The 22,613-nt window shown below is 52.9% G+C and overlaps 1 protein-coding gene across 1 annotated transcript; it reads left to right on the plus strand.

Annotated features, from left to right (window-relative positions):
- Positions 1–2,628: 2,628 nt before the first annotated feature.
- LOC121445249 (sodium-dependent proline transporter) lies at positions 2,629–19,458 on the plus strand. Its single transcript, XM_041647292.1, has 14 exons — positions 2,629–2,876; positions 7,284–7,467; positions 9,041–9,172; positions 9,283–9,517; positions 10,453–10,591; positions 11,738–11,872; positions 12,953–13,056; positions 13,179–13,303; positions 13,943–14,055; positions 14,127–14,258; positions 14,547–14,646; positions 14,801–14,901; positions 15,385–15,552; positions 18,008–19,458. Exons 1-14 carry the CDS (start codon positions 2,844–2,846, stop codon positions 18,218–18,220), a joined length of 1,914 nt encoding a protein of 637 aa, XP_041503226.1. The 5' UTR covers positions 2,629–2,843; the 3' UTR covers positions 18,221–19,458.
- Positions 19,459–22,613: the final 3,155 nt, after the last annotated feature.

Consider the following 22,613-nt stretch of genomic DNA (forward strand, 5'->3'; position numbering starts at 1 on the left):
AACCCTAGCTCCACACTGAGAACCCTAGTCCTGTAGAAGCACTAAGTCACTATCAATTGCCACAAGTATGGCAGGGGCTATGAGGCCCCAGGAATGCTCTAGAGACTCCAGGTTGGAAGCTTTGGAAGAGGCGGGCTCCAACACCTGAGGGGTTATGCGTGCATGGCAGCAGAAACTTGGAAAAGGTCTTCTATCTGAGAAAAACTCCCTGGCCTGCGATGGGGAAACAGACGGGCAGCCCACCAGAGCGACCCTAGAGGGCAATCCCATCCAGCTGGTCAGCCGGGCTGTTCTAGAAGGGCATCCTCCTCTCTGCACCAGATGGACTGGCAGTCTGGAGCCTCGGTTTTCACAGTCCCCACTCCTCTCGTAGCAAAACACATGCTCTACGGTGACAAAATTCGAACGTTTAAGCAAATTAAAAATGTTTATTTATATGCACTTAAAAATATCTCCCTATATAATAAAGGAAGTACATTTCCATCTAACACTTTCCTTAAATCAGCACGCATCTCCATTTCACTTCTGGCTTGTGGTGAGACCAGGAGATGTGCCTGGAGAAGGAAAGGGAGGGGCAAGGATAAGAGGGCAGGGGAAGAGCATTTAAGGGGTGTTAGCATCCTAGTCCCTCAGGATGGGTGACAGGGAATAGTCAAGTATGTCTGGTCACTGAACCCTTGCTTATTGCATAATTGCAAAGTTGGAACTTCACGGGGTAGAATGACTGATGTGGGCAGCATCTGCCAGAAAACCTTAGTATTTTGCTTTTTTTCCCCACCCAAGGCTGGTGACAGGGAGACGGTGGCAGAGAGGTGATCAGGAAGTGTTGCCTGCGTGGGCTCACATTTGATATTCCAGGTGTGGCTCTGCAGCCCCCCCCCCAAGTGATTTTTGCCAGTACTGTCCTCTATGAGTTTCAGTTTCCCCACCTGGAGAGTATGGGCGCAGCCCCCTGCACCCCATGCCCTCAGTGACTATCGCCAAAGCTCAGTGGTCATCATACTTGCTCAAGGAAGGCTAAGTTTCAGTCTGGCCTCCGACTTCCAACCACATGCTCCTATGCAGGGGCCAGAAAGAGGCCAGTATTCTGGGATCCAAAGTCAATGGCCTCACCCCAGCCCTGTCCCGAAGTCCTCTGGACCTTCCAAAGGCCTGGCAGTTTCCAGTGGCAAAGGGAGAATAGTAGGAGGGAGAACCTGCAAGAGCCTCCTTCCTGAGCCCCAGGCCTCTGGTCCTCCCCAGACAGGACCATAGGCACTCCAGGCTTATTCCAAAGCCCAGAGATTCTCTGAGGTCTTGGGCATATGACATCATTCCTCTGAGCAAGTTTCCTCATGTATAAAATTTGTTCTACACATACCTGCTTTCTGGGGCTGTTGGGTAGAATTAATAATTGAATACTAGACATGAGCGCCCATCATAATACAGCAGGGCTCAGGAAATGCCCTCTGCCCATCTTGGCCTCCTGAGGTTCCTAGGGGCAGAAGCAGCTAGGGGAAGCTCCTTCCTCCTAAGTCAGGGAAGCCTTGACTGGTTAGACTCTGGTAGGAATAGCTCAGATGTTGGGAAAGCGAGGTGGGCCCTCTACCCAGCTCAGGATCTCTGGAGCTTTCTCCTCTTCTCAAACCCCAGAGGTCAGAGCAGACCTATCCTGTCATCTCCTGCTGGAACTGGCAAACATGTTAATGGCAAATGTCTGAAGGGGGCACCTTTAGCGGCCAGGGATTTGCCATGTCTGGTTTCTCCTAGTGCTCTGATCTCTCAGATACCCCAGCTCTTATTTCCCCATCCTAGCAGAAGGCTCACAAGATGCCCAGGCGCTCAGAGAGCTCAGCCAGATACCTGCTGGCTGATGGCCCTAGTCACAGATAAAACACGTGGCTCTGGGGCCATAGTGCTGGTAGACAGGAACTTGGTTTATCATTACATCACAAGCCACCACAGCACAGTGAGACCTACCTGTCCTTTTCCTCCCCCTGAGCCTCCCATGGGATGCGCTTTCATCCCATGAAGAGGAGTAGTGCTGGGGCACTATTTCTACGGGAAGTCTATGAAGCCTGACTCTGTTGTTGATGTCACACACTAACTGTGTGGCCTTACCTGTTCTTTAATTTCCTCACCTGTGAAATCGAAGGACTAACACGGGCCTCTCTAGGTTGAGAAAACGAGATGAGGCCAGGATCATTTTAAGGTACTGGAGAAGTACTGATAGACTACTGGAAACAACAGTCAGTTAGTAACAAGCAGCTTTACTTGAGTGCCTACTGTGTGGCAGCTCCATGCTGGTTGTTTTGTTTGGCCTCCCTGAGTTCCTTACGGCCCAGTAAAGTGTAAGGTAAGAAACTTAAGGTCTTCAGCAATGAAGATGTAGTGTGCTAGAACTCCATACATGAATATTAGTGTTCAGGAGCACTCTGCCTGCCTCTCTGCCCGCCCATCTAATGAAAGGGAAACCCAGAGAAGGCAGTCACTTGCCCAAGGTCACGCAGGAGACCATAGCTGCTGCCGATGGTTTCTGTCACGCACCCCCCCTCCCCACCCGCTCTGGCCGCTCCAATCCGCATCTCTGCGTGCGGGGGCGCGCGCATCCCCCCGCCGCCGTATGTCCGTCATCAGATCTGTCTGGGTGTCTTCCCGGCGTAGGGCGCTGAGCAGAGACAGAGAGACAGAGAGTCAGGGCGTTCGCAGCGCCCCACGCCCGCAGCGGCCTCACGGCAGCGCCTGCGCCCTCCTCAGCCGGTGCTCGGGAGCCGCGGGGGGCAAAGGCGCAGCGATAGGACCAGCGCTCCGCCCGCCTCGCTGGCTCTCTGCTCTCCAGCAAGCACCAGCGCCAGTTCTCCAGGATGAAGAAGCTCCAGGGAGCTCACCTCCGCAAGGTAGGGCACGAGGGCGGAGCGCACCTGCCTGAGGCTGGGAGGATCGACGGGCCAAAGAGATGTCCCCCCCACCCCACCCCGCAAGACTAGAGAACCTCCTCCCAAGATGGATTACGGGGAGGGGCGGGGTCACGATCTCCACTGGTGGGTCGCGGTGTAGAGCTAGGGTCCAGATTCACTGTGCTCCATCTGCAAACAGGTGTCTGCAGCCCCAGGGGGCTCGGATGGATGACTGGGGTCAGATACCGCCCCCTCTTCCAGTTCACCATCTGTTCTACCAGGGTCTGACAAGGTGGGGGCGTTAAGCGCTACAGAGCTCTTCTGAGGTAGTATCACGCCCTGACCTCTCCTGGATACGCTGTATAGACCCAAGGGTCTCTGTCCGCCTCCAGCACACTCACTTCAGTCCTAAGGACTTGGGCCGGGTCCCTCTGCTGTATCCCTTGTCCGTTTTCACTGCAGCCTTCCCTTTCCTGCTGAGCCGACTTCTCCCCTGAGGAGACCCCAGGCAGTCCGTGATCGGGACTGAAGGGAGGCAAGGGTGGGATCTGGGTACCTAAAAATAGGAGGTAGGGTACCGGTAGAGATATCAGGCAGACCTCCATCTCTCTACCTTCCATGCTGGACCTCCCGGTTGTTTGTGGGGGAGAGGGACTACTGAGGTAAGTTTTCCGGCGACTAGCTTTAAAGAGTCAGCCCTAGACCGGGTAAGAGAACTGAGTACTGCTTCGGAAGCTGCCACTAGGTGGTAACTGGTCAGGTTCATTCTCCAGCCAGTCATCTCCCGTGTGGAGAAAACAACCCCTCACCCACTGGGTTGTGTGAGATGTGGAGATGCTATAAACAGGAAGGGGCCACTACAATGGAAAAGACTTCACCGGGGCTGGCTGCTGTTATCACAACACACACACACACACACACACACACACACACACACACGCCTTCATTCACGATTTCTGTCCTTATGCTCCCAGGCCTGGAAACGCTGGGATAGTTGGGTCTTTTCTATTGGCTGACAGGAGTCACTTCTTAAAGCCGTTTATGGTCTCTTGGATCATATTGGGTCTTGTCCCCATTCCCCCGAGGGTTTTCTTTCTCTTCTTTGCTCTTCCTTCCCACTAGAACCTCTTCCCCTCTCTGTCACAGCCACACGTGATAGCACGCGGTAGAAAGCTCTTGCTGGGTGCTCCACAGGAGCTTCTCCAGCCTCTTCTCCTTGAGCCACGCACTAGACTCCACTAGCCCATTTTATAGATGGGGCAGCTGAGGCATAGAAGGAAGTGCTTCACGACTTACCTGGAAGTAGAAGCTACCTAGAACAAGCAGAACAGAGCTGACGCCCCCGCCCCCCATGACTCAGAGAGAAGAGGGCATTTGTGAGCAATGCCAAGGGTCAGCAGAGTAGCAGCTGGCTGGGCTGGGGTGGGGATCTGGTCTTAGGAGAGCTCTGCCCTTGACTTGCCATTTGACCTTGGGCCCCTCCCTTTCCTTTCTGAAGCTCTGTTTTCTGCAGTGAAGTGGGGGATTCCCCAATGCTTTTTGTCTCTACAAGATGGTAGAGGATCCCCCCCGCAGGCTTGGCAGTACTCCCTCTCCTAGCCCCCTTCTCCTGATGTCTGGGAGTGGGGACCCATATCTGTTGGTTCCTAAAAGGGGAGGGGGGTGCAGGTGCATGCTCAGAAGTGTTTTCCTGAATGATTCAGAGTGGGAAGCGGGAGCTCCCAACCAGGTGGAAAAGAAAAGCCAGCCAGGTAGGTTCTGGCCCTGCCCCATTTACTTGGCTGCTGTCTGCAGCTCCTGGACCATCCCCAAAGCCTCCTGGAATTCACCTGATGGTGAGGCTAGGGTGTCATGTAGGTTCCTGATTGGCTCAGCTTTGGGGGACCCCCTATCCCCTGGCCCTAGAATAGGAGAAAGCTTCCTTCTGATTGGAGGAGGTGGGGGACCAGTTGGCAGCCTTCTGCTCTTAGAACTCTCGTCGCCATGGAAACGGATCGGACTGCTCTGTGAGTGTGGAAAGGGCAGCATCTCTGAGGGGATCAGAAGAGCCTCGTTACTGGGACCTCCTGCCAGCCCGCCTGAAAGGGGCAGGGTGTCTGTGGGTGACAGGCCTACCTTGGACCCTAGTGACAAGGGTAGCTGGCTGACACCGCCTCGCTCTTAGGCTGCCTGTACAAGCCTGAGGGTCCCCAAAGGCTGATTCTCACACCTAGAGAGGCAGCCGGAGAGCAGGGGAGGGTGGGGAGGGAGGAGCTCAGCTAAGCCTGGGAGTTGCTGTCACCCTCACCACAGCCTGTCCTAGGCCACAGCGGAAAACTGCCACTCCAGCATCTACGGATCTTAGTTTTAAAGCACCTTTTTCATTTTGTCTGTCACCGCCACCCACAATTATGCCAGGCTGTCCCTGACACTGTTGCCTAACCACAAACACACTTGCTGCCATGGTCACACCGCTGTCACTGAGTCACCTCAAGCCTGCAATTTCAGTGCGGCCGCAGGATCCACTGTCCAGCCTGACACTAGAGCAGACATCTCCAGCTGTGTGATACTTCGTTCACCTCTATTCTCCTTCCAGGGATGGAAGCCAGGCCTGGTATATGAGGACAGATGATCATCACTGAGCCACACCCCGGCTCCCCTTTCATCAGTAATGCTCATGTGGCCAGTGCCGGGTGACGCCTCCTGTGTCACTATCTATTTTGGGTGGAAAGTCTTTAGGAAGAAAACTCCTCTAGTCTGTGGTTTGGCTGAGTCCCTGGGGAGGCTTTTACCTGGCCCCCAGTCATTGTGAGCCTCTAGTGAAGACCTTGGCTCCCTGACACTGCCTAGACTCACAGGTACCAGCACTTGAGACCCTTTTCTTAAACAGAAATTAGGAACATTGCATTCTAGTCCCTATTTGGAATGGCCTGGCTCACTAAATAAGCTGTCCGGTCCTGCAAGTGAAGATAAACATTTTAAATTGTATTAACCCAGCTTTTGACTGGAGAATTCTTCCACAGAATGCCTATGAGCACCTCAAAGGATATGTTTCTGGAAACAATGATCTCCCCAATCTCTACATTGTCTAGATGGGGAAACTGAGGCTCAGAAGACTACGGTCACACAGTGTATTAGCATAGGCCAGGGGCCAGAATCAGTGTCCTGGTTCCCAGGATTTTCCAGGATAGGAAGCTGAGGGCATGTGCTTTTCTCCTGTGGTACACACCATGGCTGGATATTTACCGATTGGTCTGCTTTGTATTTCCATTCTCCTGGGCACTAGGGAGTTTCAAAAGCAAAGAGGCAATGTGGGCTGCCCTCTTCTGACCCCCTCCCACGTTCCTTCCTGGGAGTTGCTCTCTGTATTTCAGATGGTCCTTCTGGTACCTCGGAGCCTCCTTCAGGTACTAAAGCCAGAATAACTCACAAACAGGCCAACTTGCATTCTTTGGGGCCAAGATGCCCAGACCAGAATAACTCACAAACAGGCCAGCTTGCGTTCTTTGGGGCCCAGATCCCAAGCGTCTGGAGCTGACCTCGGCCTCTTAGCCCCAGCCACAGGGAGAGTACCTAGGGGGCCGTGCCAACCACAGCAGATCCTGGAAGGAACCAGTCAGGACACTTGACCTCATTCTTGTCTGCATGTTCTTCTCCATTAATGACAGTTGGACTCTGACTCTCTGAGACAGAGCATAAGAGGTTTCTTTCTGAGTGCAGGCGAAACCCACAGTCCCTGCTAGGCTCTCTGAGCCAAAAGACAGAATTTGGATGCCTTCCTCAGGGAAGCCCACATCAGTCAAGTTCTTTGCCTCCCCTACCAAGGGTACCCTGATTTCTTCTCTCTGTCACCCCTGGAGCCTCTTTTCCTGAACACCTTGCAGTCTGTCCACCTGTCCTTGGGTGTCCTAGTATCCTGATGGAGATAACCTCCAAGTGGGTAAACACCAGGCCATTAGCCTCATGAGTGCTGGGTGCCAGACGTGGCTCTCCTAACAGCCAAGCAGGCAAAAGCCTCAGGTAGGTCATGACCCCTCCCGGAGCCTCGCCTTTCCTCGTGCTCGGAATGCAGTGTGGGTGAGTAGTTGGCTCAGGTGACATGAGTAGAAAGTTTAGTGCTATGATCACTAACACACAGTGACCGTCACAAAGGTCATCGTTGGCCATGGTATTAAAATAGGATCATTCTTGGCCTGTTTCTGCTGGCCAAGATGAAGCCAGACAGTTTCCTAAGGCCTGAGCTACCCTGCTGGTCCCTCAAGATCTCCAAACTAGAGCCTCTTGCAACCAGGTGAAACCGCTTGACTATCTGAACTGATAGAGCATCTCCCACTCAGCCCTGTCCAGTTCCACGGTCTTGGCTTGGGTTCCCAGCTCCACTCTGGCCTCATCTACCTCCCTCTTTGTTTTGTTCCCCTTTCCTGGCAGCCTGTCACCCCAGACCTGCTGATGACCCCCAGTGACCAGGGTGATGTGGACTTGGATGTGGACTTTGCAGCAGACAGGGGCAACTGGACGGGCAAGCTGGACTTCTTGCTGTCTTGTATCGGCTACTGCGTGGGCTTGGGAAATGTCTGGCGGTTTCCCTACCGAGCCTACACCAATGGAGGCGGTATGAGTCTGGGGACCTCTTGGGAGTAGCTGGGGTGACAGATCAAGACTTCTTGTGTTGGGGGAGCTATACGGTGACCTTTGAAGTAAACTTAGGAGGAAGGATGCTCTTTTCATCACCATCCCAGACTCTTCAGTGGGCAGGAGGAGCTGCCCACTAGCTCACAGTGTAAAGTGTAGTACCCACAGTCACTACTCATACACTTTGCCTTGTCTCCTGTCCCCTCCCACACCTCCTCCAAGGCCCTGCCCCACCCACCATTCCTGCTCTAGAATCTTTAGTGTCCCCTCTCCTAATTCTTTCCATTCAGATTGCAGACACAAGATCTATGCTATTTTACAAGCAATTCCCTTTGTCCTTGATTCTCCATCAGGTTAACATTCTAAGCCTCATCAACAATGGCTAGGGCTAGATCCTGGGCTTGGTGCCTGTCTCATGCCCTGAGAACAACCCTTCTAGGTAGGCACCTTGGAAATGCTGAGGTGATCGGGGTCTGGAGAGGCCAAATTATTTGTTCAAGGTCACATGATGCAGATTCAACCTTCCAACTGTCTTCCCCAGGGCTACGTGCTCTTACTATAGCTCCAAATCCCTCTCCCAAACTTGTTAAGAAGTGTGTGTTGGTAAAGAGAAACCCAGGTAACACTAGAGCAAGCAAAATCGTGAGCCCACCACAGGCCTCCAAAACCCCAGGACTCTCCCCTCCCCCACTCCCTGCTTCCCTATCCTTTCTGTATGTTGATCTCACTTTTTCCTTAGACAAGCAGCCCTCATCCATGAAGTTGGGGTGGGGAGCCCAGACATAGGCACTTCCGGAATGACTCTGCTCTGGAGGGTTTAGCCATCCAGAACCTCTTGGAAGATCACCAGAATTGGTGCACGCCTTTAATCCCAGCACTCAGGAGGTAGAGGCAGGCCAGCCTGGTCTACAGAACGAGTTCCAGGACAGGCTCCAAAGCTACAGAGAAACCCTGTCTCAAAAACAAAAGCAACAAAAAACGATCACCTGAATGAATCCATATACAGGATTGCAAGGGAAGTGAGCGGTGTGACTTGGATATTTACCCACATCTCTTCAGGAGGGAGGGCAGAGGGCTAGCTGTGCAACTCCAGCCCTTCCAGAGCCAGCTGGTAGTAGGCAGCTGTCTGAAGGAGGTGGCTGTCTATGTGCGAAGAGAAGGGGAAGGATGCCAGGCCCAGGAAACTGCAAGGCCCATGAAATCTCAGGTGTCAGCCAGCTCGTCTGAGGCAGCATTCATGAGGAAGGGACCACTGGAACCGATTCTGGAGGTGCAGAGCTGGCGCTCTTGGCAAGATAACTCATTTATCCACTCTTCACGAATTCACTCACTCAGCAGGTGCTTCTGGAGTGTCTGTTCTGTGCCCAGCCACTCCTGGGCTCTCTTGCTACAGGAATGTGCAAATACCCACTAGCTCCCCCGGCCTCAGTGACTCTTGGGAGACGTGTTCCATCCCCCACAGGTGGATGGTAGGTGGCTGCTGTCAAGGGACAGCGGTGGGGCCTTGGGGGGTGTTCACCTGACTCCCACCCCCATCTGCTTCCTCTCTGCAGGAGCCTTCCTTGTTCCCTACTTCCTCATGTTGGCCATCTGCGGCATCCCCCTCTTCTTTCTTGAGCTTTCCCTGGGCCAGTTCTCCAGCCTGGGACCCCTGGCTGTCTGGAAAATCAGCCCCCTCTTCAAAGGTAAGGCCGCAGTGATTCCTGGCTTTGTCGAGCCAGCGGGAACCTTGGGGAGAAGTTGCCCTCCTCTCAGGCTCTAGCAGGGAGGTGACGCTGTCCCTTCCCTGCTCCAGGTGCAGGTGCGGCCATGTTGCTCATCGTAGGCCTGGTGGCCATCTACTACAACATGATCATCGCCTATGTCCTCTTCTACCTCTTCGCCTCCCTCACCAGCAACCTGCCCTGGGAGCACTGTGGCAACTGGTGGAACACAGAGCGCTGCCTGGAGCACAGAGGCCCCAGGGATGGCAATGGGGTGCTGCCCCTTAACCTCAGCAGTACTGTCAGCCCCAGCGAGGAGTACTGGAGGTTGGTGGGACTGGGGTAGCCCCTGAGGGTGGGCAGGAGGAGGGGGTGCTGTGCCGGCCCGTGGAGGCTCCTCTCCTGGCCAGCTACTTTTAGAACAGGACAACTGCCCTGACTAATTCAGAAGGTGACTGTGCAGGGAAGAGTGCATGAGAACTGTGGTCTAGCTCCAGGGTGAGGGGTTAGTAGGTGCCCGTTTATTAATGAGAGTGACGTTTATTATCAAAAGTGACATGTTAGAGTCTCAGTTTCTTCCACTGTCGCAGTGGGGGTGGTAACCACACCGGCTTCATAGGACCTTTGTCCATTTAAGTCACTCTCTCATGTATCCGTTCTTTGAATGAGCATTTATTGAATTCACTACTATGTCATTTGGTAAAACACTTACCATAGAGCCTGGTCCCTATGGAGTTAGAACCATCTCAGATTAGTGTAAGAGCAGAGGTGAGATGAAGGTTGCCTGGGAGGTTTAAACAGGCAACATGGATAAAGCTCTCATGAGCCCCGGAATGTTGGCTTCGGGAAGACATTGGGGCTAATTAGCCTATCGCAGCTGAAAAACAAGGGCCAGGAGCTTGCTCAGAGGCGGCAATGGTGATACTAAGGATTCCCGACTCTCAGGTCTTGTTCCAGGATGTTCTAGAAGAGCCCAGACCCTGGGTGACTAGTCCTTCCTTCCCCTTGCTCATGATCACTCTCAAGGGTTTCCCTGTGTGTATACATTTGCAAATACCAGGTTCATCAAGCCTACACCTGCTGTTTGTGCCCCAAAGGAGGTGGGGAGAGCTAGAGGCAAGCTGGGCTCAGCCAGTCTGAGAAAAATGGGAGGGATTTCCAAAGCATCACATGGGGGGGAAGCTACTGGACATGACTCCCCCCACATACCTATGGAGTGTGGCAGGGTGACCAGAGGATTCTCGGATTGTTGTCTCCCACAGTCGCTATGTCCTGCACATTCAGGGCAGCCAGGGCATCGGGCAACCGGGGGAGATTCGCTGGAACCTCTGCCTCTGCCTGCTGCTGGCCTGGGTCATCGTGTTCCTCTGTATCCTCAAAGGGGTGAAGTCCTCGGGCAAGGTGAGGCTTGGGAGGCAGGGGGCCAAAATTCAGGGGCTGGAGAGGAGGTAGGGTGATGGCCAAGGTTGAGAAGGTGATAGAATTCACCTGGTGAGGGCTCTGCTCAGAGGGCATGGAGGTTACTAGGGACCCTGGGCCTCCCTGCTTCTCAAGGCTGGGTACCTGCTTTGGGCAATACCCATAGATTATTCAAGTTGGTGTCCTTTCTCAGAGCTTGACAATTTGCAGATTCAGTGAGGGTGTGTGGAATGCTTATGGGATGGGTATATAGATCAGACCTCTTGGAGCAGCAGGTGATCTGTACATAGATGTTACACTAACTGGAAAGCCCCCCCCCCCCAAGGTGGGAGACAACTTTGGCATGGGCTGGTCTGGGGTTCCATGGCTGTTACCACACTATGCTCCTCTGATCTTTCTCTCACTGAAGCCTTCCTCCACATTGGCTTCCTCCACCTGCTTCTCCAGTCTGCAAATCTTGTAGAACTTACCTTATTGGGTAAGGCAGGCTTACCACAACTTACCCACCCACCCTATACCTGATCTTTGTGGCAGGAAAGGATTATCTGTTTGGCTTGGCCTGTTCATGAGCCCACCCTGCTGCTGGACATGAAGTGAATCCCTTGTAGGGAAAGTTGGACTACTGTTAGCAGGTGAAGACAAACTAGATATAATCAGTAGGCACTGCAGGTGGTGGGCAGAGAGAAGGGCAATAGGATGTTTGTCAAAGGCCATAAATGACCTTGGCTAAGCAAGAGGACATCACTATACAATATAGGGTAGAAAGTATTAGCCAGGAGGGGCCACCACGGTCACCATCAAGGCAGAAGATGAGATAGAGAGTGGCCGACTAGATGTTCAAGAAGTTGGGAGTGTCTGGTAGCTTACAGGGGTACCAGCTAGGCACAGGAGGAGGAGACTCACCACCAGTGGTGCTAGCCTGTATCAGGGGAAGTAGTAGAAACGGGACTGGGGGGTCCTTGGAAGGAGGGTAGCAACACTGGGCTGCTGATGGATGGAGCAGGACCAGAATGATGGCTGTTCCTGGTTCAGAACCACCAAAAGTTGAAAAGGTGGGTGTCTGGGATGAAGTCTGGGTCAGGCAGAGCTGTACGGAATCCTCTGCCACTCCCACCTGCCCTCTTCCAGGTGGTGTATTTCACGGCCACCTTTCCCTACCTCATCCTGCTCATGCTGTTAGTGCGAGGAGTGACCCTTCCCGGGGCCTGGAAGGGCATCCAGTTCTATCTCACACCCCAGTTCCACCACCTATTGTCTTCAAAGGTGAGTGGGGAGCATGAAAGGAAAGGGGGGCAGGGGTGAAAACCCTCCAAGGGGAGCCTCCAGCAGTAGCAATTTACCAGCCCTTCTTGTGTATCAACGTTTATTCTTTAAAATCCCATGAAGCAGTCACACACACACACACACACACACACACACACACACAGAGAGAGAGAGAGAGAGAGAGAGAGAGAGAGAGAGAGAGAGAGAGAGAGAGAGACGCTTATAAGAATTAGTGATGGGGGCTGGAGAGATGGCTCAGCGGTTAAGAGCACTGACTGCTCTTCCAGAGGACCTGGGTTCGATTCCCAGCACCCACATGGCAGCTCACAACTGTCTGAAAATGCAGTTCCATGAGATCTGACACCTTCACACCAACAAACATAATAAAGTTAAATAAATAAGTAAAAAAAAAAAAAGTTTAAAAAAAAAAAAAAAAAAAAAAAAAAAAAAAAAAGAATTAGTGATGGGCATAAGGTCTCATAGCTGGGGCTCCATTTAGATCTGTCTGGCTCCAAAGCCCAGGTGGGGACTTCGTACCAGTGATGACCACAGCATATTAGACAGCTGACACTATTGACCGTTGACTATACCTGAGACTGCTCTACTTTCATAGTGGTTTAACCCTCACTGTGCCTCCCCACAAGGCAGGCACTATTCTAGGTCCTTCACCACAGATGAGGGAGCGCAGAGAGGTAACAGGGCTTGTCCAGGATGTACAGTTAAAAACTGGTAAAGATGGGTCCCAGTTCAGATACCTCTGACTCCAGGTAGGGAGTAAAGTGGTTACATGGGCCTGTGTTCAGCTCCAGTCTGTTGCCAACTCTACATTAGTCACACCTTCCCTCAAGACTGGGCCAGGCTTAGAGACCGTTTGCTAGACCCTGGGTGGTAAACTGAGTCTCAGAAAAGGGGAAGGACTTGCCCACGTCCCGCATCATAAGTGCTGGGGCTGAATCTGCTCCTGGCCCTCATTTGTGACCCCAGATATTCCTCATTCCTGAACCTATCTCTCTCATCCTCACCCTCCTCCTCTTCTCCTGGGCCCTCCTTGCCTTCCCCGTCCCTCTTTCCTTGGCACAGGTGTGGATTGAAGCTGCTCTTCAGATCTTTTACTCCCTGGGAGTGGGTTTTGGGGGTCTCCTCACCTTTGCCTCCTACAACACATTCCACCAGAACATCTACAGGTCAGTGCCTGCAAGCTTCCCAGTGCCAGGGGCCAAACTCAGGAGGACAATTGCCCAGGAGGCTCTCTTGGGTTGAGGTTGTGGCCGGCTCACCCTGGCTTGGGTTTGGACTCTCCCGGCAGAGACACGTTCATTGTTACTCTGGGCAATGCCATCACCAGTATCCTGGCTGGCTTCGCTATCTTCTCGGTGCTGGGCTACATGTCTCAGGAGCTGGGTGTGCCGGTGGACCAAGTGGCCAAAGCAGGTAGGTGGGGGTAGCATTTGAGGGTTTGGTTGGGTGACTGGTGACTGGGCCACAGGGCATGCTATCAACACAGACTGGCGAAATAGGGAATAGCTGTGTTCACGCACACGCACGCACGTGTGTGGGAGCATCCGTGTGTAGATGCATGGGTGTGCAAGAGTATGAAACAATCTGCTAGAGACGAGAGAGTTTCTGTATGAGGCTGTCTTATCTTTTGGGTCTTGTTTGTCCACTCAAGTCACGTCCCGGGTTGAGTGCATGTGTGGAAGTGAACCTAAGGTGCCAGTGGTCTGTGAATACGCGTGTCTTGTGTCAGTGGATGAGTGTAAGTGGGATTCTCTGTACAAAGGAGTGTGTGCAGACCTGTGTTCTAATTAGGGGCTACATTTGGTTTCTGCGTGTGTTTGTGCATGGCTGCTAATTTGTATTCAAGGGTCCCATGCGCTGGGCACCTGTCGTGTGCCAGCCTGACTCCTGGAAACGAGGTGTGAATGTTAGTGTTCAGTTAGTGTTTTTCTCTGGACTTGGGTGTGGTAAATGAGAACAGTTCCACACAGACACAAGCCACCTGTGTATTTGAATGCATAGTGGGGCATACTGTGTCCTTCAGGCTGCTGACCCTGCACGTCCTGGGCCCAGGCCCTGGCCTGGCCTTTGTTGTCTACCCACAGGCCATGACTATGCTGCCCCTGTCACCTTTCTGGTCCTTCCTCTTCTTCTTCATGCTTCTGACTCTTGGCCTGGATAGCCAGGTGAGCCTCACCCATGGGAGTGGACGCCGATATGTGTGTGGGTAGAACGCTAACCTCAATACCCTTTGCAGTTTGCCTTTCTAGAGACCATAGTGACTGCAGTGACTGATGAATTCCCATACTACCTGCGGCCCAAGAAGGCGGTGTTCTCAGGCCTCATCTGCGTAGCCATGTACCTGATGGGGCTGATCCTCACCACCGATGTGAGTGACTTGCAGGGGCGCACAAGCTCGGGGAGCTGGGCAGGGCAGTGCTTGCTGCAGTAGTTACTCCAGAGTTCTGACCTGCTTTAAACCTCAACCGTGCACGTGCTGAGTGACTCCAGACAAGGGAATTTCCCTCTCTGAACCCATTTTTCCTCATCCATAAATGGGTTCTGTTAGGAGATCCGGTGCTCTAGCTGCTTCCCACTGCCTCCTACTGGAAGAAGATAGGCTGCAGCAGAGAAGGAGACCGAGGCTGGAAGCCCAGTCCTGTGCTTTGTGTTCTAGGGGGGCATGTACTGGCTGGTCCTTCTGGATGACTACAGCGCCAGCTTCGGACTCATGGTGGTGGTGATCACCACGTGCCTCGCCGTCACCCGGGTATATGGTGAGAAGGGCCGGGGGAGGCAGGCTGACACGCCTCAGAGAGAACAGGGTGTGGGCCCTGTGCTAGTGGTCAGTCAGGGAAACAGGCGTGGAGGAGGGGGTCCCAGGTACTGGAGGGACCCTCATGAGGACACTCCTTCTCCTCCCCTGTGCAGGCATCCAGAGGTTCTGCCGAGACATTCACATGATGCTGGGGTTCAAGCCAGGCCTCTACTTCAGGGCTTGCTGGCTGTTTCTGTCCCCAGCCACACTCCTGGTAACCAGGGGTGGGAGGGAAGGTGGTTGGCTGGGGCCCCAAGGTCAAGGGCAGGTCCCTTTGCACTTAGTCCAGCTGGCTTGCCCCTGCTCTGAGGAGCCTCTACCAGTAAGCATAAGGATCTAGTTTTCTGAGCTGAGCTATTCTGGCAAGTGGATGGGACTTTGCTAATTCCTAGGACCTTGGGAGGGGGTCTCCGTCGTAGGATGGGAGCAACTGGGAGAGAGCCTGTCTCAGGATTTAGGATATGTCTTACCTGGGCTGTCACAAACTTTCATATTGAGTCAGCTTTGAAGCTGGCCAATAGCCCAGGTCTGGCAAAGGGCCCAGAGATGGACTGTCTTCGGTTCTGGTACAGCTTAGAACTATGGGTAAGTCCCAGTTAGGCTCTCTCAGGCCTTAAGGTGTCCAGACCCAGACCCAGGCCATGCCATACTCTGAGTCCCATTGAGGACCAGTGATGCCGGAGTCTCCACTCTGCAGGCCTTGCTGGTGTACAGCATCGTCAAGTACCAGCCCTCGGAGTACGGCAGCTATCGCTTCCCTGCCTGGGCTGAACTGCTAGGCATCCTGATGGGCCTGCTCTCCTGCCTCATGATCCCAGCTGGCATGCTGGTGGCTGTGCTTCGAGAGGAGGGCTCACTTTGGGAGGTGAGTCTGCCTTTCCTGCCTACCTACAGTCTTCCGGCCCTGCAGCTGAGCCCTCGGTGTTATAAAACCACCTGTGCCGACATCTTCTCCAGAGCCTGGCAGGATTCTTGTAGCCTACAGAGGCCCGTGTGGTCTAGATTCACTTGGGACTGGGATCATGATCTGAACCTCATATCCCATGGGGCCGTGGTGCTGGGATTAAAGAGAAGAATGAATCCAAAGACCACTGATGATAGTGTAAGGGTCAGGATGTGAACTTGGAGACCAGAGCCAGTGAACAACATTGAAAGACCCCAGAAGGTAGGCTGTCTCCCTTGTTCTGTGTCCGGGATCCCGGCTGGGTTTATAGGTACTAGGACAGAATGGTTATTTTAAAGAGAGTAATTGGCACAGGAGCCAACAGGGCTCCAAAGAGACAGATAGCAACCCACAGTGAACCAGCAAATATGCTGTATGACCACAAGGGGATCCTGCCTGTCTCTGAGCCCCAGGCACCCTGGCCATTATGAGTCTGGAGTCCTCCCATGACCAGAGTCCCAACAGCGCTAATGGCCCTACTCCAGATTCCTCTAGTCTGTCCTTCTCTATAAAGACAGGGATGACTGCCAATAAGGCTGCTGTGAGGAGAAAAGGAGCCAGTCAGACTAAGGAACAGAGAAGCAGAGCATTAGAAAAGTTCAGGATGGTGCCTATGCAGGTTCAAATCCCAGTGCCATCACTTCCCACCTTTGTGACTTTGGGCAACTTAAGTGACTTCTCTGAGCTTTAACTTTCTGATGATATGTGTGGGAGCAGAGAGGGTGGAGTGTGACTGACCCTTTTATTGGGTGCTTCCAACCAAACAGGTACCACAAAGAGTAAAAGGGCCAACACCTAGCACAGAGCTTGGGCGTTCTACATGCTCAATTCCAGACCAGGAGTTTCTATAGAGGGTGGTTTTTCCTTGATCAGTTTCCAGGAGTATTGTTGGTGGTTGTGGAGGGTACCTGAAAGGACTATAGGCTGCGATTGTGGTTAGCACCCTCCCATGTACAGGACAGCCCCACAGCTGATGCTAAGGAACCACGGCTTGGACTTCTTTTTGTGTGTGCAGACACATCTAAATCCTTGCTCTCGGGGACCTTGTATTAAGGACTTGGTAGTGCTGGCTGAGCGCTACCCCTCAAAAGAACAAACTGAAAAGCAGAATACAGAAATAGAGTGATAAAAGATGCTATTTTAGCTAGGGCAGTCAGAGTCAGAGAGATGGACAAGGTGATGTGGAAGAGAACACTCCCGCAGCAGGCAATAGAGACAAAAGCCATGATAGAAGGACAGCTGGCATGTTTGAGGCCAGCAAAGAGGCCCATGTGACTGGAGCAGATAATGGAAGGAGAGCGACAGGTCCAACCAAGGTTGTAGAGTAGCTTACTTTGTTTTCTATTGTTGTCCTTAAAACACCACAACTCGGGGCTGGAGAGATGGCTCAGTGGTTAAGAGCACTCACTTGCTCTTGCAGAGGACACGAGTTCAATTCCTATATCAGGTAACTCACAACTGTCTGTAGCTCCAGCTCCAAAAGGTCTGCTACTTTCTTCTGGTCTCCCCAGACACCTGCACTGACATGTACACACCTACACACAGATACATGCACATATATGTATTTAAAAGTAAACTTAAATACACACACACACAACATGCATACCACAGCATGACCAAAAGCAAGCTGAGGTGGAAAGGATTTATTTGGTTTGTGTCAAGTTGGCAAAAACCAATTCAGTACAGGAAGGTAGGCAGGGCAGGGCACAGAGATCATGGCAAGCATCCAGATTTCATTCCAAGAAAGAGAAGACACCATTGGCGAGTTTGCGAGGAGCTGGCTCTAATAGCCCAATGAGTGCCACCACAGTCTGAGTGCCAGTGACCTTGGCACTAGACCAAGAGCTTTCAGACTGTACCCTTGGAATCTGCACCCCATGAGCTTCATCAGTTGTCAGTGGCCCCCTTCTTTTTCTCAAGGTACAGGGCTCTTCCTCCAGGAGGACGGGAAGAGGATGAAGGGGATCAGGAATTGTAGGCTTCATCAGTTCCCCCCTTCTTGGACACTGGACTCTGAGAAGTGTCCAAGGAGGTCACCTCAGCTCTGCCTCTGTTCTGGCTTCCACTTCTTCCATAAAAGCCCCCAGAAAGTCTGGATTTGGCTTTCAGCAGAAGGGAGCTGAAGTGGGCTCTGAGTCTACCCTTAGATGCTTGTCAGGGCATGTGTGCGTCTTGTCTCATAGCCTCAGAAGCCATGTTATTCCCAGCATCGATTGGTTATATCCTGACAATGTCCCAGTGTGGAGTTTTACAGACGGTTCCTTGATGCCACCAGTCCAGAAGTGGCAGAGCAGATTCCCACTGGGTACAGGCAGGTCTTTGTTGGGTACCTGGTCATGGGAAACACTCAACGCCTGTTGTCATTGCTCTGCCACAGCGGCTTCAGCAGGCCAGTCGGCCTGCTATAGACTGGGGCCCATCCCTGGAAGAGAACCGGACAGGAATGTATGTGGCCACACTGGCTGGGAGCCAATCACCAAAGCCACTGATGGTGCACATGCGCAAATATGGAGGCATCACCAGCTTCGAGAATACGGCCATTGAGGTGGACCGTGAGATCGCAGAGGAGGAGGAAGAGTCCATGATGTGACACTGGGGACCACCAAACAGGAGGGCTGGCCGGGGCCTCGCAGGGGACAACTATGCCTGCTGGGATTCTGAAAGACAGATGGAGGTTACTACATCCGTGCCAGTCCCCAGTATAAGTCCCTCTCTGTGGCCTCTGCCTCTCCTGGGACCTCTATCGAGATGGACACACACACACACCCCGTAGTCCATTCAAAGCTGCAATGGTCCAGCTCAGCCCTCACTTTACAGAGGGATGTGTTGAAGCCAGGGAGGGAAGAGCTGGTCCAAGGTCACATGGCCAAGAGGACTTGTTCCCAAGCCTCCAGCCAGCTAATTCCCTTTCTCCCAAGTTCAACGGGACATATTTGATATCTTTGTTCAGACATTTTGACAAGACACATTTCCATACAAGCCGACTTTAGACCTGGGGTTCCAGGTAGTGAGAAGCCTGGAGGGTTCCAAGGACCTGAATATAGAGTTAGGAAATGAATTGGGCAGTAAAATATCTCTGTGGGTTCCTGTGTTAAGGCCAAGTTTCCCAGAAGAGGTGGGAACCTAGGGGGCTGGCGGATGTGATGGATTGCAGAACAGACTGGAGGGAGGGCTTATGGGTCAGAGCTGTCCTGGAGCCGGGAGGGGGCCAACCTGCCAGAGCAGGGACCAAGAATGGCTGGAGATGGCGATTCTCACAGGTTACAAGAGGGAGTGAGGAATAGCAGGGAGGGGGAGCCAGAAAGGTGGGGTGGGAGGGGCTTGCATGGCGCTGCGTATCATTTTAGGTCTGTTTAGTGTGGATTAGGGACAGGTATAGAGACGGGAGGCTGGTGAAGGACAGGTGAGAGGTTTGGGTGGGAGTAGGTAGGCAGAGCCCACCCTTCACCCTGTGGACTTTATGCCATGGACTGGCAGGAGACCCGAGGAACACCAGCCATGGAAATAGGAATGCAGGCCACAGTCAGGACCCTGCTCCCCTGTCCCTGTGCTTTCCAATGACAGAGACACCCAAGACTCAGAGATGGTTCACATAGGACATATGTCCTGATGCTACAGGGCACCTGACATGAGGGAAGCCTCTGTCCTGGGTCCCCGAGAGATGGCATTCAGGCGTGGCCACCAGGCGTCCGTCCTGACATTGCATTTCCCAACAGAGCAGGGCACTTTTATACAGCATAGTGAGTGACCCCTGTGCCCACCATTCTCCTGGCATCTCCCCAGCCCATTTGTGTTCTGCTGGCTGATTGTCAATAAATACCAAATGAGGTCACCTTCCTTATCTGACTCTTTGCTACTGGGGGGCACAGTGGGCATCACAGAGTACGTGACAGCTCCCACTGGACGGAGGAGGAGCCCAAGGCTGGCCACCTGTGCCTTGCAACCCTGACTTCTGGTGTTCGCTTTGTCATGTTTCTGTGAATTAATGCTGAGCTCCTAAATGCCGTGCACCATGCCTCCCGTCTGCCCTCTGTGCACTAGAACCTAGTTCGCGAGCTTCGGGCAAGGGGCTGGAGGTTGAGGAAACACAAGCAGAGACAGACCAACACAGGGACCTCCAATCGCTGGTACAAAAGCCCCTCTTTAATAGCACCATGGAGGCTTAAATACCCGGCCGACCAACAGGTGAAAATCCCATCCTCTGATCCTCTAGGCTAGGCATAGCTTCTAGTAACTTCAATTAGAAGGCTCTAGACAGGGAAGAGCAGCTGAAGGCCAGGACTCAGTTCGTCCCAACACCTAAAAATGCTCAGTCTCCCCATTTTACATAAAGACAAATGGAGCCCCAGAGGGGAGAGACTTACCCAAAATGGAGAAGATAGCAGGTCATGACAGCATCCTCCACCACCCCTAAAGTCTGAGCTGGAGCTGATGGATTGGTCTTAGGGTTTGCTAAGCAGAAGAATCTCCTGGTGTTCTCAGCCCCTTCCCGCAGGGCCTCAACACATGAAAGAGCCCTGAGCCTTTCTAATGCAGACCCAGGTGTCTGCAAGGCTTTGATGGGGAAGAAAGGAAGGTGGCTGCCGTTGGGTATTAATACATTTCCCTTTACAAAGGGCCAGGCCCCCCTTTGCTGGTACTGCAAGTGGGAAAGGGTTGATGTGGCACCCCTTTTTCCCCAGGCAGGCTCCCCTTTCCACACCAGGTACAGCCTCCACTTTCTGTCGGCGGTGGGGGGGAGGGGTTAGGCTGGCCTGCAGCCTTCTTGCCACACCCACGGAGAGCTGACTCACTCTGCTCACTGGGGTTGAGGGCCTTGCCTTGGGCACCTAGTCAGGGCTGCAGCTGGTGACCAAGGCCTGAGACTGGAGGACTTGGAGCTGAGACCTCACTTTTCTCAAATTGCAGTGCGAGGTGGAAGGGTCGGAAGGTTATGTGGTACCCCAGTTTCGTGACTGCAACCTCAAAACTTCAGCTTTCCTTTGTACACCCGATTTCTTCACCTTCCTGGCCCTGCTCTCCAGCCCAGGCCCTGGACTCGCAAGTTCTTGTGTTAACTCCGCTCAGTTTCTAGCCCAGAATGCCTTTTCCATTCCCATGTTTTCTGACTGTGCTTCCTGTTGGGCCACAGTGTCCCTTTGCTTGTGCCGACTCCCAACTGCCCCGACCTAGCTCTTCACCGATTTCAGATCTCTCTGAGTCACAACAGACTTGGGTAGATGCCAGCCAGTTTGGGGAGCTAAATGGGAACCAGAGATCCCGTCTGGAGGGCTCCATTGCAGCCTAGGATGTAAACAAAGGAGACACTGGCTCTGTCCACAATAGGAAGGACCCCAGCCTGGAATCTAGAAGGTACTGGTTGCATAAAACCCCAACGGTCCATAGAACCAGGTTAGGGAGGCAAGGTGAGCAATAATTTTGAAATGGGTGGGAGGACAAGGAAGCGATCCTCTTTGGGTATTGGCAGGACAAGAGGGCGGATGGGTGTGGGAAGCAGAACAGGAACCATATCTATTGTGGTCTTGATCTTGAGACTTATGCCATGTCCCAGCAGGCAGCCTGGTTGCAGTGTGTCCTAGCTGCTCTCAGAAGGTAGATGTGTGTCCTCGCTTCCAAAGAGTACTTGGTGGTGTGGATTTTGGGTGCAGGTTCTAAGCTCAGCAGACTCAGGGCTGAGCAGCTCAGAGGACATTTTGGCACTTACCAAAATCTCCCAGGACCGTGCTGGAGCAAGGCCAGGCCTAGTCTCTGTTCCTACTGGGCCATCTGCTTCTAGCCTCAGCTGATCTCTGCATCCATACGTCTCTGAACTTTGTGCTCTTGGGGAGCACGGAGAGACAGCATGTCAGCCTGGCAGGGATGTGGTAGAGGATGCTCTGGGTCCATGCACTTCTGCCCTAGAGTTTGTTAGAGCGAGTGTCCTCCTGGGTACCGGAAAAGGCTGCTGACTATTCCCCGCAACCACGTCTAGTTTATTCTCTTTGGATAGCAACCTAGATGGGATGGGCCAAATGTCTCTTCTTCAGTCAGGTTAAAGATAGCCGTAGTCGAACCAAAAGCTACAGAGAAACCCTGTCTCGAAAAAAAAAAAAAAAAAAAAAAACAAAAAAAAAAAACAAGATAGCCATAGTCCCAAGACCAGCAGAGAGGAGGGGGAGGGTGGCACATTGGTTACCTTAGCAGGTCCTCAGTAGCCCCACCCACTCCTGCTGCCCTCCGCCAGCCCAGGAAATTCATCTCTGCCTGTGTCCACACCGACCCAGGCTGTCCTCTGCTTAGACCATGCCTCCACCCTGATCCTGTGCCATCAGACTCCTAGCCAACTACATGAGCTTTCTTCAACTCCCAGCCACATGTGACTCAGCCCCACATCTGGTGAGTTCAGACAGCCAAGCCTTTATGTCTGTGGCACTCATGTCGTTCCGAGACAGCATATTCTATTTCTATGCCATCGAGATTCTTATCTCATGCTCCTCGGACCTAGGATGCGGCAGGGGACTCTGGCTGTGCAGCCACAGGCTTGGCCTGTTCTCAGCCCTGCCTGCCTGAGCCATGTGATCAAAAGAAGTCGCTATGCCTCTCCAAGCTTCAGACTCTTTCCCTGTAAAGGGATAGCCACAGTTCTTCAGTAGGAACCTCAGTGGGGCTGAGGGTGTGTGTGTGTGGGGGGGGGGGTTCTGTGAGGCTCCAACACAAGCAGAGGCATACATCTGTCGGTTGAAGGCCTCCAGGACCAACCTTGGACACCACGGGTCTTTCTCAGACATGCACAGTGGAATGGCAAACTGAACTCAGTTCTCTGGTGGCTCTGGGGACAACCGTCTAGCGTTAAGAGAACTGTGGGCCCCTGGGAATACCATGGGTCCTGGGTTGTTCACCTTTCAGGATTGTGGTGCGCTGTTTTTAACACTCTTTTTTTTTTTTTTTGCTGGTGGCTCATGGAAAGTTTGGCTTCTTTAGTTTCAGGCCCCTCCTTCCAGGGC

This window comes from Microtus oregoni, unplaced genomic scaffold (genome assembly GCF_018167655.1).
Source record: "Microtus oregoni isolate MIOR12 unplaced genomic scaffold, Mior012 000168F_ref0000490, whole genome shotgun sequence".
In the NCBI taxonomy this organism is placed as follows: domain Eukaryota; kingdom Metazoa; phylum Chordata; class Mammalia; order Rodentia; family Cricetidae; genus Microtus; species Microtus oregoni.